Source organism: Colletotrichum graminicola, assembly GCF_000149035.1.
Source record: "Colletotrichum graminicola M1.001 genomic scaffold supercont1.67, whole genome shotgun sequence".
NCBI lineage: Eukaryota > Fungi > Ascomycota > Sordariomycetes > Glomerellales > Glomerellaceae > Colletotrichum > Colletotrichum graminicola.
Window position 1 is genome coordinate 115,786 of NW_007361071.1, and position 14,097 is coordinate 129,882.

General features: G+C 55.4%; 4 protein-coding genes across 4 annotated transcripts; 1 reads left to right on the forward strand and 3 right to left on the reverse strand.

Annotated features, from left to right (window-relative positions):
- Positions 1-500: 500 nt before the first annotated feature.
- On the reverse strand, positions 501-1,621 carry GLRG_10797 (uncharacterized protein; the record flags this gene model as incomplete). Its single annotated transcript, XM_008101482.1, has 2 exons — positions 501-760; positions 829-1,621. 2 exons carry the CDS (start codon positions 1,619-1,621, stop codon positions 501-503), a joined length of 1,053 nt encoding a protein of 350 aa, XP_008099673.1.
- Positions 1,622-5,646: 4,025 nt separating this feature from the next.
- GLRG_10798 (DEAD/DEAH box helicase) lies at positions 5,647-7,411 on the reverse strand (the record flags this gene model as incomplete). Its single annotated transcript, XM_008101483.1, has 3 exons — positions 5,647-7,122; positions 7,229-7,301; positions 7,368-7,411. The coding sequence occupies 3 exons, from the start codon at positions 7,409-7,411 to the stop codon at positions 5,647-5,649; spliced, it is 1,593 nt and encodes a 530-aa protein (XP_008099674.1).
- Positions 7,412-8,857: 1,446 nt separating this feature from the next.
- GLRG_10799 (DnaJ domain-containing protein) lies at positions 8,858-9,811 on the forward strand (the record flags this gene model as incomplete). The annotated part of the gene is made up of 1 exon (XM_008101484.1): positions 8,858-9,811. One exon carries the CDS (start codon positions 8,858-8,860, stop codon positions 9,809-9,811), a length of 954 nt encoding a protein of 317 aa, XP_008099675.1.
- Positions 9,812-10,049: 238 nt separating this feature from the next.
- Positions 10,050-11,948, reverse strand: GLRG_10800 (PET112 family protein; the record flags this gene model as incomplete). The annotated part of the gene is made up of 1 exon (XM_008101485.1): positions 10,050-11,948. One exon carries the CDS (start codon positions 11,946-11,948, stop codon positions 10,050-10,052), a length of 1,899 nt encoding a protein of 632 aa, XP_008099676.1.
- Between the last annotated feature and the right edge of the window lie 2,149 nt (positions 11,949-14,097).

Sequence of the window (14,097 nt, forward strand, 5' to 3'; positions counted from 1 at the left end):
ATTTTCATGTTGCAGTAATGGTTGGTAGGAAGCGGTCGGTCCGGTAGTGAGATGGGCACGAATCCTCAGATCGTACGAGCGCCCAAGCGGATTACGGAAGTTGACAAATCCTCAGCAGCGGTCATGACTAACGTATAGTTTATGTAGTGTCATGCAACGAATCTCGGGTGGCATTACCGTGACATCACTTAGATGGAGGCACAGCGCCATTCAAGGTGGTTGAGCCCGTGTAGGATCATGTAGACGCTCATATCTTTCCATGGAAGGGAACTCATCTATCTGGGCATATCGACCTCGGAAGATGCACTTGTGCACCTGAATCCCAAGCCCTTTGGAGTCCCTTTCCCATGCGGAATCATGCATCTCCCCGGGAAAGCAATCATTCTTTCTCAAACCGCCGAACCGGAACCCCATGCCCCATTTTGTATACGCCAAACTTGCCATGTCCCTAAAAGCCAAACCTTTGGAAAGTGTCGTGCGCGACGAGCCCTTTGCTCAAATCAGATCTTCAGTGTAGCATCCTTCCAGCGAGAGCCAACAAGGACGCGAAAGCGCACGCGTCGACGCGCTTGAGCGCCAACGAGGCGCGAGACTTGGTTGGCATTGATGCTCTGAGCTGCCCTGCAGAGAGAGAGAACGGGTAGAAGAACATGAGACTTAACCAGGGCCAGATGGGCACGCGGGGTGTGCCGACTCACTTCAACCCATGTTCGATTGGCGTCCTCAAAGGAAGCGTGGCCGCGAATGGTCTTGGAGTCGGCTGAATGGCTGGGGTCAGTATATCGCACACGAAGTCGGGTTGCGGATTCCGAGGACCTGTAAACATACCAATCAGAGTCTTCATCAGGTTCGCATGCTTGTTGACGTTGTTGCCCACAACATCTGTGCCTCTCAAGAGGACAAGAACGAAGATGTCGTCGGCGTCAGAGAGGTTCTGGCAGAAGAAGGCGAGCTCCCACGCGCAGGAATTCTTCAGGACAATGTCATCGACACAAGCTGCGCAACCGTAGCAGATGGAAATACCGTCGCATTTGGCATCGTTGAACCGAACGCCCACGTTGCGGATACCGGGAGCGAGCTCAGAGCGATTGATTGAAATCACCGCCATAGTGATCCAGTTCAAGAACTGGACTCCTCGTCCATTGAAATTCATGACCATCAGGTCTTTCTCTTTGCGGATACCAAGTCTCGGATCCTTCGCGACGTTCTCGTCCAAGGATTGTCCGAAGCGGCGCTCAATGATGCACCGGAAGTCGGGGAGCAGCTTGGCCAGACGGATCAACTCCTTGAATTTGGACGCGTTACCATCTTTTCCGTTAGTCAAAGCGAGTCTCAGAGAGTCGTACTTGTCCATCTTGCATTCAGCGTAAGCAATGGCAGGACCGCATTCGACCGCCTCCTCGATGATCATGACTGCAAGTTCCCGGGGAAGCCTGGTTCCGAAAGGGTGGAAGGTGTTAAATTTATTCTCCTTCGAATCGGCCTTGGAAGCTTTCTCGTTCTTGGTCCCTTTGGAAGCAGTGATCTTCTGAATGCCGGCGTTTCCCTGAACACCGGTGTTGGCTCTGGTGGTCATGGTCATCTTGAGGTCTGGGCCCTTGCGGGAGGGATTAGGAGCCATCGTGAGAGAGACTCGGAGGGTGATTGATACTAGAATGATGCAACGAGTTAGACAGACTGAGATCGGGTATTTGAAGTAGGAACGAAATGCAAATGGAGAGTGAAGGCCGGGAATTTAACAGAAGATGCCGTACGAAGAGGGAGCCTGCCTTCTTGATTCCTTCCTCCAGAGAATTCTGGTTCCAAGGAAGTCACGGAGTTCAGCTTAGGCGCCTGGTCTTTCTGAAATGTATGTAGGAAGGTGAGCAGAAGCGTTTGTGGAAGAAACTCAGAAGCCGATGCGGTGAAGAGACAGGTGAGTGGAATGGTGATTTGCGTGTTGGAAGTTGGCAACACGACTTGCGAAGTCGAAGAACAACGATATTCTTGGTATTGAGGCGTGGAGGCAGGGAAAGTACAGTCGATGATGGGCTGTTGGTAAACTCACTGGGAAGCAAATGTAGTTACGCAGAAGTATAAGAGCGATGATTCCAAGCTGTCGATGTGTCAGTCCGAATCCCCTCTCGATGAAAGTCACCAGTATGTTGTGAAATACTCTGAGTGGTGCCAAGCGGTCTGGAGGAAGTCTAGGACTGAGCTGACGGAAAACAGAAATGCTGTAGATGCGGAGGATAACTTGTACAGGATGCAAGAGGATTTAATCAACTTACCCGGATAAAGCTAGGTACTATTTTCGAGGATAGAGCGCAAACTAACCGCTTATACTGACGAGGAAAGTGAAGTTGTTTGTTATGATGTTTTGTTTCATGGGGACATAACTAGATAAGGCTATCGAGGCCACGAGGTACCAACCGGGCACTGAGTTGTGAACCCAAAATGGGAAGGGCCATGAGAGACGGATCGCACAACCTGGGACGAGTTGCTGGGGGAAATAAACTATATGAAGGCACCATGACCAGAATAAAGCAGATCACAGGTCAAGCTAAAGCCGTTGACATGCAGGACAGGTTGTGCAAAACAGGTATCTTATGATTCATATTGTGGCAATTCAACCAATTCACCCAGCTATGATGATAGGCTTCTATACTCCGCAGTAATCTAAGCAAGTCTTGAAAACTAGTTCCTTGAATCTTTGACTAGCAGTTGTCAAAGTTCTTCAGAAGATATGGTGAAAGGGGTTCAAGTGGAAGCTTAGTATAGATACTCTAATAGACGAAAAGTCCTTAAACATGTATTGATGGCCAGAACATCCAGAGTGTCACTGATGAACATAATATTAGTATTATGTTGTGATATCACCTCTTAAGTGCAGTTGTAGCAGTAGCAACAGTGGATTCGCCACATATTGCAAGCCATGCTAAGCGACACTACTGTATAGTTTCTAAGCAAATGTTTGAGGGCAGTTCTTGTGTTTGTGTTCGACTTCACCCATGTGATCATTGGTGCTAGTCAATCACACTAGATTGATCTTTGTGGACAAAAGGCTTCATTTGCGCTTTTCGTCATTAAAATGAATGTGAAAGGAACGAATTAGAACTCCCACCTCAGCTTTCATGCCGTATAGTAGCCTTGTCTTTGATGTATCAGAAATACACCTGGAAGGTGGAAGAATGAGCCGTATTTGTCTCCATCAGCAATAAACACCGAATTTTAGAATACATATACTTGCCATGACATGCGAAATTTGCTACGCCTACTTTCACCGACATACCTTGACCTCCCCCCCCGCCAGTAGAATTTGAATTACAATATGGTATTCTATCATCATCACTGACTAGACCTCGAACGACCTGCCATTTAGCTCTTGTGTCTGGCAAAAGGGAGACACGGCGCAATAGCCTGCAAGATCTTCCAGGTCGTCCTAGATGAGCGCGGCTGCGGTGTCCTCCCTTACGAAGCTCTGTACGACCTATGGGGACCGCCTGAGCCCAGACAAGAAATCCGTGTCAATGAAAAGAGACTACCGGCCACGGAGAACTTGCATGGTGCACTTTTCCGCCTCCGCCAACAAGACCGAGATGTAATCCTGTGAATCGACGCCATCTGCATCGAATCAACTAATTTGAGAGAGCGGGGTCATCGGGCACGACAGATGGGCGAGATATACCACGAAGCTAGAAAGCACCCGTGCGGCGACTGGCACGCGAGCGACGGCCCTGGGGAGATATACGCAAAGACATCGACGACCGGGTGAGCCTCTGCGTCGTTTTTGGTTACGTGACACTCTGTCTATCCATCTCGTTCCAATACCTTCTCAACACCGTCATAAGGGGTAGTAGCATGTAGGAGCTCTCACTGGCGTCGCTAGCGACCGGACGGTCATCACGAAGCTCTCGCACTGCATAGGGGAAGCGTCGCTGGGACGTGCCGCCGTCGAACAAAGTGACAGTCGAGCCCCAAGTCAGACTGATCGTCCGCCGTTATGGTCCAACAAACATGTCAGACCTGGCCGATTTCCTGAGACGACGGGGGAAATCGTTGTGACAAACGTCTGTCGAGAGTAGCGCCATCTCAGTACTACCAGTGTCGACGACTGCAACAAGGCATCAAGTCACAGCAGGGAACCAGGATATGAGAGAGAATTGTGACTTGATTGCCACGTCTTTTGCTCAGACACCTATCTAGCCCACCAGTTCCAGTCCAATGAACAGGGCCCGTAAGCCATGTTAGACATATGACCGAACCGGTCCGAAAGCCATCCAGTCCATCCAGCGACCCTCTCCCAAAAGGGTTTTTTTTTCTGTGTTGTTTTTCTTGTTGATGTGAGTGCCAAAAGAAGGCCCTTCTGCCTTCCGCCAGCCAGAACTACTCCGCTATACTCCCGGCCGTCCCCGAGTGGATCGCCCTCGCCAGGGGTCCGGGAAGTCTCGGAAGAGGCTGGCCAGCCAGGCCCAAGAAAGGCCAACAAAGGGCGAAATGATACTTGGGTATTTCTGCGGTCGTTTGTCGAGCCTGCTCTCGCGACAAGAAGCAGGGTATAGGCGTAGAGTAGGTGAACGGATCATGTCGAAACCTCCGTCAGAGTGTATGTGTGTGTTCGGGCACCAAGAAGCAATATCTCGGGGTGTGTTGTCGACCGACGACAAGTCGCTCGCTCTTCCTCCTCCTATCCCGGACGGAGGGGCCTTCCAACCAAATCTCCCCCCTGCCAAAGAAAACGCATGATGATCAGAACCATGCCCCGACAGACGCCGTTGGACGCCAGCCACCCCGTCGCCCTCCGTGTCATATACCAACATCAGTCGTCTCCGCGATTGATTGATTAATACTCAAAACACACCGCGGCGCTCAAACCAGAGATGCGCTACCGAACCGGACCAATCGCCCAGTCCGTAGTGCTGCCGCCCTCGACCGCGAGGGCCGGCTCCACCCCCTCCTTTTGTCCGCCAAGAAATCAAATATGGCCGTCTCCCATGCGAACGCCGCTGCGGGCCGATGCCGTTCAGCCGCTTGTTGACCCAAACCCCCAAACGCCGTCGTTAGAAAGAAGCAAGGTAGCATGATAAGATTGGATCGGGTTGTGACCATGCTAGGCATGGTGACCGTGTCTCGTCTCGAGACCAGACGCAGCAGCACCTTTGCGGTTCATGGAATGTCGTCCTTTTCTATGATTGGACCCGTCGGCCCGTTGATCCGGACCTATCCGGACAGCATGTATTCCACAAGCTGGGGGAGAAGATGCCTGTTGTCAAGAAGGCCGAAGGGAAAAAGGGAAAAAGAAGTCAAACAGAAAGACCAGTAAGATCCGATATGGGTATGGTACAGGCCGAAGTTTGCGAATATCTAACAAAGCTTTTCGTTGCTTGCTGACGAGTTGTGGGTCTGATTGAGTGTTTTTTCGTGTTTCGTGATCGTGAGTGGTGGGAGAAAACCCAAGATCTCATGTGTGTGTGTTTGTTGTGTGTGTTGTGTGAGAGTGCATGGATGAGATGCCCCGACCCAGTCTAATCGTGCTGTGTCGCCTCCAGAAAACCAAAGAAGAGAAAGATGGGAACTATGTACAATCCAAACAAGACGCAGTCGCGTGTTCCACCGCGATGCTTACGCCAGAACGCCTTTCTATAAAGAGGAGATGAGTGAGCGGCCCTAGGACATTTGTCCTTGGGGCTGGGGGTGACCCTGGCCTTGGCTGCGTCCCCGACCGCCGCCGCCGTAACCGCCGCGGTTCTGACCACGGTAGCCGCCACGGCCACGTCCACGGCCTCTGCCGCCGCCCTGGTAACCGTTCTGCTGGCCGCTCTGCTGGGGCTGCTGGGTCTGCCAGTTGCCAGGGGGCGGGCCGCCCTGAAGAAGGGGCTGTTGATCCTGCATGGGCTGTTGCTGTTGCTGGTGCTGGTGCTGGTGCTGGTGCTCCCCCCGACCGGGCTGGCTAGTCTTGAAGTTGGACACCGGCCTCGGGATGGACTCTGGGTTCTCGTAGACGTAGAGGGACTTGTCGATACTAGCGGGAATGGGCTGGATCTCGGTTCCGAGATCCTTTTCGATGTTGTATAGGTTAAACCTATCGTCCCAGTTGATCAGGTTGATGGCCAGACCCAAGTGGCCGTAACGACCGGATCGACCGATGCGATGCAGGTACGTCTCGGCGTTCTTGGGGAAGTCAAAGTTGATGACGACGTTGACGGCCTGGATGTCGATACCACGGGTGAGGAGGTCGGAGCAGACGAGGTTTCTGCAGACGCCATTGCGGAAGTCGTGGAAGACACGATTTCTCGCCTGCTGGGCCATCTTGGCGTGACTGTAGAAGCAAGAGTAGCCCAGCTCGGTGATCTTCTTGGCCAGCAGCTCGACTCGGTTGGTCGAGTTGCAGAAGATGATGGATTGGTTGATTTGCAGCTTGGAGAACAGGGTGTTTAGGCAGTGTACCTTTTGTTTCTCCTCGACAAAGGCGTAGTATTGGGTGATGCCGCGGAGGGTGAGCTCGTCCATGAGGTTGATCTCGTAGGGGCTGACCATGTTCTTGTCGGAGAAGTCCTTGACGGAAAGTGGGAAGGTGGCGGAGAAGAGCATGACCTGGCGGTCCTTGGGGTGGAACTGGAGGAGCTGCTCGATAACGGGGGTGAACTCGATGGAGAGAAGCTTGTCAGCCTCATCCATGATGAACATGGAGCATTCGCTGAGGTCGGCAACGTTCTTGCCGGCAAGATCGAGGATTCTGCCAGGGGTACCGACAACGATGTGGACGGGGTCCTGGAGACGGATAATATCGTCGCGAAGACCGGTGCCTCCGGTGGTGACCATGACGTTGATACCGAGGTGTTTGCCGAGAGTTTTGCAGACCTGTGATGTTTGCATGGCGAGCTCACGGGTGGGGACGAGGATTAGGGCTTGGATCTTGGAGACCTTGGGGTTGATCTTTTCGAGGGCGGGGATGACGAAGGCGGCTGTCTTGCCGGTACCGTTCTTGGCGCGAGCGAGGATATCGCGACCGGTCAAGGCAACGGGGATGGCTTCTTCCTGGATTGGCGACGGCCTCTCGAATCCAGCCTCGAAAATGCCCATCAACAAGTCTCTCTTCAATTGAAAGTTTTCAAACTCCAGACCCTTGGTGTTTGTGACATCCTGGGCGGGGAGGCGGTGTCAGCATGCGGGCGAACAAGCCGGGGGTAGCAGCATCCACAACAGCAGCGGCAGCAGAAGCCAGCGGGGGCCAGTACGGGATACATACCTCGGTTTGTTGTCTGTTGTCCTTGGCAGGCAGCTTCAAACTCTTCTTCCAGTCTTCTGACGCGGCGCCATCGCTGCAACAGTCAGTCTAACCAGCTCTTGGCCAGGGGGGGGGTTCACGGGGAGGAAGGAGGGCGAACCTCAGGTTCGTCGCCTTGAGCTTGTCTGCGAGTGCTTCCGCCATTTGGATGTGTATTGGGAGTATGTGCCTAAAGGCAGGAGAGAGAACGGGGGGGGGGAAGGAGGCGATGCTGCCGGTGACGGGTTGGTTGCGCGCGGAAAGGGCTTTTGCTTTTCCCCACTTGGCGGTGAATCGGGGTTCGAGGAGCGGACGAGTCGTAGTGCTCGGCAGGATTTAGGAAGGGCAGACGAGGTTAGATTTCTGGCGACAAAAATAAAAGGGCCGTTGTCGCTCGAGGAAGAGTGTCGTTCGCAAGTTGCCAGCGCAGCAGGTGAGAGAAGGTTGCTTCGTGGTTTCGTCGCTGTGTTCCGTGTCCGGAGAGAGAGAAAAAGAGGTTGTGGGATCCTGGGCCGGACTCTACGAGTTTGCGGTGCAGCCAAGCAAGGCGGTGGGACGGATGGATGAGAAGGGGAAATGGATCGTGGGTGCGCGATTTCGGAGAATCCTGTGATGGTCGTTTGGTGACTCGGGATAGTGAAACAGCACGAGAAAAAAAAATGCGTTTCGTCCACGAGGCGTAGCGCAAGAGGTTGCGGGATGGTTGAGTTTGCGTGGAGTTTGAGGGGAGGTGTGTGGTTTGTGTGTGTGTTGTGGAGGAGTGCGAAGAAGAAGCAAGTCAATCGACGACGCAGTGCGTTCGGTGCGCCTCAGCTGTGCCTTTGGTGCGGGCCTCCTACCCCTGTTTAGCGTCTTTAGCGGGACCACGTGACCATCGTCTTGGATGCCACTCGCTCTTGCAAGAGGGGCAGTCTCTATATGAATGCTACATAAGTAATTTTTATTCTATGTATTTTTTGAAATAAAAAAAGTAAATGTTGAAACCATATTCCAGGTTCGATTCCGACTCTCTCGGCGTCAACGCTCGTGATACGAAGGGTCGAGGTGGTTAAAACTACCTTCACCGTTCGTAGTAAGCAAGCGTCTTTTCAGGGTAACCTGTCTTGGATCATGGGGTGACATGTCGCCCGTGGCCCCCTCACCGAGAGCTTCCCCCTCTTTCTTCTCCCTCCATTTCCATTTGCTCTTCACCGAGGCCACCCCAGACAGCCCTCTCCCCAACCGATTGGTCCGAGTGACACCTGTAGTGTACATACTGTCATAGCTAGGTACTTTGAAGAGGTGAGAGGTGAAAGAGTTTACAGCCTGGTGTCTGGGTAAATGCTTATTGCTGACGTAATAATATCTCGCTTGACCCACATCATACCATACTGTACGGAGTAGTGTGGCTCCTTCAGAGGTGAGGGCGCGCACGCACTGACCCAATGCGGCAACAGCCGAACCATCGGCCTTGAGACACCACCTTCTTACCAACATCAACCACGCACTAGCTGATGCAACTCCGAGGTCGAGATGCTCCCTCTCGACCTCTATCTCCAACCTCCTTGAGACTCGGACATTTTTTTCTCTCTCTTCTGGTCCAGGGGGGCCAGAGACATCCCCCGCTTCGCCATGGTTTCCAAGACGCCAAAGGCATTCGCCGCATGCTCGAGCAATAACGTCCTGAGCCTCTTTGCCGTCCCCGCACACCACACATCGATAACGTCACCACCCAGACCACGTCCACCGCCGTCCATCCCCGCCCTGAAGCAAACAAACTCTCGATGCTACGCGACGGTTGACCGCAACGACGCCCCCCGCCCCCCGAACGATTCCGCAAAAACGGCAAAGGGTCCCGGCAAGCCCGGCAGCCCTCCCTCCTGGCCGGCCTGCGCGAACCCCACCCCCTACGACATCTTCGACATCGACAAGGCCGCCCCCTACACAAAGTCCCGCTTCGCCGAGCTCGTGAAGCAGTACCACCCGGACAAGCACCACGCCTCCGCCCTCGACTCGCTCCCCGCCCACACCCGCCTCGAGCGCTACCGCCTCGTCGTCCTCGCCAACGAGATCCTCAGCTCCCCCGACAAGCGCCGCGCCTACGACGCCTTCGGCGCCCACTGGCAGATCCCCGGCGCCGCCGACGGCCTCGCTGGTGACCCCCGCGACATCCACGAGGTCTACCGCGAGACCGACAAGGCGTGGCGCCGCGCCGGCGGCAACCCCTCCGCCAACGCCACCTGGGAGGACTGGGAGCGCTGGCACCACCGCCGCGCCAACGGTGGCGCCGACCGCCAGGCCCCACTGTACATGTCCAACGCGAGCTTCGCCGCCCTCGTCATTGCCGCTCTCGCCGTCGGCACTGTCGCCCAGACGACGCGCATGGAGAACTCGTCGGCCCACATCCTCGAGAAGAAGGACGCCCATGAGGCCCACATCGCCGAGGCCTTGCGGAGGCAGGGCGAGGCCACGGCCGGCAAGGGGCGGGAGGAGCGCATCGAGCGGTTCCTGCGGGAGAGGGAGAATATCAATTTCGGCTTCATGCCAGCCAAGCTGGACGTGCGGCCAGCGCCGAGCGCAAAGTAGGCAGCACAAGGGCGGGTTGGAAGTAGGAGGGGATGCCCACCCCCCCGGCCTCCGTGGGAAAGAGGTAGTAACAACACAAGCCCTGCGCTCGTATTACCGAGCTTGACACGATGTTATGATACATTTGTACAATAAAGCGTGCGTCGAGATGCACGTACATGGGCCTTGGATACCTAGTTTTTTTGTTTAGGGGTTTTATTGTTTTCGCCCTTGTATATTGTGAAACCAATAGAGGGACTTATTCCTGGTGCGCGCCCGTCCGCTCGTCTATGAGCCGACGCATGACCTTCTCGGCGCCCGACGGGTCGATCCGTTCCGTCTCGCCGATGCGCATCATCTTGCCGACGAGGTACATGAGCTTGCCCTGTGGGTAGTTCTTCTTGTCCTTCTTGTCCCGGAACTCCCTGAGCACCTTGTCCTCGCCCTCGATGGCGCTCTCGGCGAGCTGCCGGTACTCGGCCTCGGACATGTCCCGGAACCACAGCTCGTGGGCGGCGATGGCGTCCGTGACAGAGGCGAACTCGTCGAGGCTGCCCAGGTACTGCGCCACCAGGAGCTCCTTGGCGACCTTGCCGGTGATTTCGCGCTTCTGTAGGTGCAAGAGGATGCGGGCGAGCGCAGCGTGCGGCACAGCGTCGCACCGGCCCTCTGGCGTGATCTCCAGTGTCCGCTGCTGGGCCGATCCCGGGTCCGTCTTGTCCGTGGTCAGCCGACCGAGCTCGTGGAGGATCCAGTTGCCGGCGAGGGGCGCGTGGGTGCGCAGGTCGGACTCGAGGCCCGACTCGGTCAGGGCTTCCCCGAGCTCGTCCACGACCTTGTAAAAGTACTCGAGCCTGCCGCCGTTGTCCAGCGACATGAGCGAGAGCGCGTCCTTGGCCGTCAGCCCGTAGTCCTGGATCAGCTCCGTCAGCTCGGCGTCCGGTAGCTCCTTGACGGACTCCCTGATGTGGTTCACGAGGTCCTCGCCAATCACCAGAGCGCCGAGGTCGGGGTCGGGCATGTAGCGGTAGTCGACTTCGCCCTCCTTGCCGCGCAACCTGCGGGTGTGCTTGGACCCCAGGGTCCAGCCGCGGGTCTCGCTGGCGATCGTGTCCCCGGCCTCGAGCGCCGCGATCTGGCGGTCGCGCTCGGCAATAATGGCGTCCTCGACGGCCTTGATGGTGCTCAGGTTCTTGATCTCGGTTCGCGTGCCCAGCGGGGTGCTGGGGTCACCCGTCCTGCGGACCGAGACGTTGACGTCGGCACGCAGACCGCCCGTTTCCATGCCTGACACACAGGCGTCGACAGCGTTGAGCAGGACCTGGACCTTGCGGACGAAGGCGGCGGCGGTACGAGGGTGGTGCAGCTCGGGCTTGGTGATGATCTCAATCAGGGGCACGCCCACACGATTGAAGTCGAGCCAGGAGATGTCGTTGGGCTGGGCGAGGGTCTTTGCGGTGTCTTGCTCCATCTGGATCTGCTGGATACCAATGGTGACGCCCTCTCCGTCCTCGGCAGCGATGCCATCGCGGGCGGTGAGCTCGATCTGGCCGTTGCGGGCGAAGGGCTCGTAGTACTGGGTGATCTGATAGCCCGAGGGCTGGTCCCACCAAAAGTAGTGTTTCCTGTCAAAGCGGCTGACGGGCTGGATGTCGCAGTTCAAAGCACAGGCGGCGCGCAAGGCTGGGATGAGAGTCTCCTTCTGGAACGTCGGCTGGCTACCGGGCACAGCGACATCGAAGAGGGCCACGTGCGAGTTCGGGTGGTCGTTGAAAGAAGTGGCGGCCGAGGAGAAGAGCTTCCGGGCGGTGTTAAGCTGGGCGTGGATCTCGATGCCGACGGTCAACTCCCAGCCCTCGACGGTCTGGTTGCTTCCCTTGGGCTTTTGGTTTCTCGCCTCCTTTTTGAGCTGCTTCTTTTCTTCCTTGAGCTTCTTCCGGAGGGGCACCGGCGTTGCTTCGGCAGGTGTCGCCGCCGGCGCCGCTTGGACGGTCGCATACATTGCCCTCGACTCTCGTAGGGGTGTGACAGGCGACCATGCCGGTACGGGACGAGCCGGCAAACGGGAGTATGATGTTCTTACCGCCAGGCAGCCGTGGCGAGAAAGCCGGCCACTCAAAAGATAGCGGGATAGCTCGCGGGTCGGGATGCGCGTCATTTTGACACAGGGACCAAGGATGCGAGTATCGGTTCGAGGTACGACGGGGTGAGGAGATGCGGTACGTTCTGTATAGGTGTCGAGCTGTCTTGAGCTGAGGTAAAAGGTCGTGGTGTGACAGGAGCGCCACTTTGGCGGGATTGGATAGAGACGTGGGCGGACTGGTCGTTGAGCATGTATGTAACACACCCTCTCTCTGACTGTCTCTGCGCGTTGCAATGTGTTGGTCAACCAGTGGCTCGTGGACCACAGCCAAGCGCGATTGGAGTGGGTGGCGGTCGGTCGGGAGTACGGGATGCGGGCGTTTAAGCTCGGCAAGTTGGTGATTGATCGGCAAGGCGAGATAGTGTTTCTGTAGGAGTTTATCGAGTGAATGGGTTGATGGAGGGAGGTGACGCAGAGCCAGGGCTGGCAATTAAGCTGCGGAATAGCTTCAGAGAGAGATGCGCTGAGCTGTGTCTTGGCTCTCGCCGCCGTCGCATCAAAATTGACGGAAGCTGGGGATTTACACTACTGGAAGAGTACGTACCGTGAGACTGACTGTTTGTCGTGAGGTAGCCGGGCAGTTAAGTACGTACCCATCCATGTACCTAGGTACTTGAACGGAGCACTCCGTACCGTATGTCCCATGTGGCAGGATAAGACGATTACGTAATAGTGCTGCAGAGCTTCGCTTCCCATCACGTCGCATCCCACCCCTTGAGACGAAGCAGGAATAGGTGTGGCACGTGCACATGCGCCGGGAATGACACGCAGCGCGGCGGGGAGTTACATGTGCGAGCTCTATCCGTACATGGGATGTCATGTAATGCAATGTCATGTAATGTAGACATGGGCCTCCCGAGTGAAAACAGCTCCGCGAAACTGGCTCGTCCCATATCATGCAATGGCAATCTTCGCTGCCCTGTTGTTTTCAATCGATTCATCCAATTCCTTCCCCCCTCGTCAAAAGTTGCCTCCCCCGGTTTGTTCTTTATTCCAACCCCCGGATCCCACCATTTGTACGGAGTATGGCACGTGGACATGCAGATGTACCTACGGACACTACGGAGTACCTAGGTACATACACACTACACTGCCCGGCACGATGTAGGTAAAGCAGGTATCAGCACGATACATCCATCCATCCATCTCAACTCTCATTCCTGTTCCTCTACACGTTGTGGTGTGGTCGTACACGTCGACTATCTAGTGTATATACCTGGACCACGCTTCTCATCGCTGCCATACACCTCACCACACCACCAAATTCAGCTCGACTAAAGTAGCACCACACGCTGTCGCCCCCGTCACCCCCCATCACGCTGGGCCGGTCTTGCTGGTCATCTGAAACAAACCCGTCTACGGCTGACACACGCAAGTCCTGATCATACGCTTCCTTCCTCTATGCTGTCTTTCCCCCTGTAGCTTGTTTCTTGTTGTTTTTATTTTTTTAAGCCTTTTCCCAGCCACCTTGGTGATGCGACACACATCTCCCTCCGCGCAATGCTTTCTTTTTATCTGCCACCTGAAAAAAAAAAAGAATGAAAAAAGGACCGTATTGCTCAAGTCCGCTTTCTTGTCGATCCGAGCCGCATCCTAGGATGCTATCGCCGCTTGTCTTCTCTTGAACCCGTCATCTCACCCTCTCGCCACTCTCCTCTCGCCCCGATCCCGATCACCTTTTGAAATCACCTATTCTATCTATCCATATCTTTTCCAGAAACCTTGTCTCTCCGCTGATTCGCACTCTGCCGTACCACCTATTACTCGTCTTTCACTTGCCGTGTATTGAATAAAGATCTTGTGCGATTCGCTGAATGCCCTAGGTCTGCTACTCTGAGACATTCCTCCCTCTCTGTACCCAAGTTGCATTCCCTTCTCTCCTCGTCTCACCCATATCGGGCCAGATCCAACCTTTTCGTTCGCCAACTCTTCAAGCTTAAGCTGAGATATACTCGCCAGCTGGTTCGTGCCTTGCGCTCTTGATCCATAATCCAGGCCAACCACCCCCGGACTACCGATGTCGTCGGTCTACCGTCCCCCGTCCGTGGACCATGTCCACGCTGGCTACACAGACGACGCACCAAGCCCAAACCAAGGCTGGCTAGCTGTTGACCCGAGCGACGGACTCCCGCCGCCGTTCCCCTCACCCACGTCTGCTCGCGAC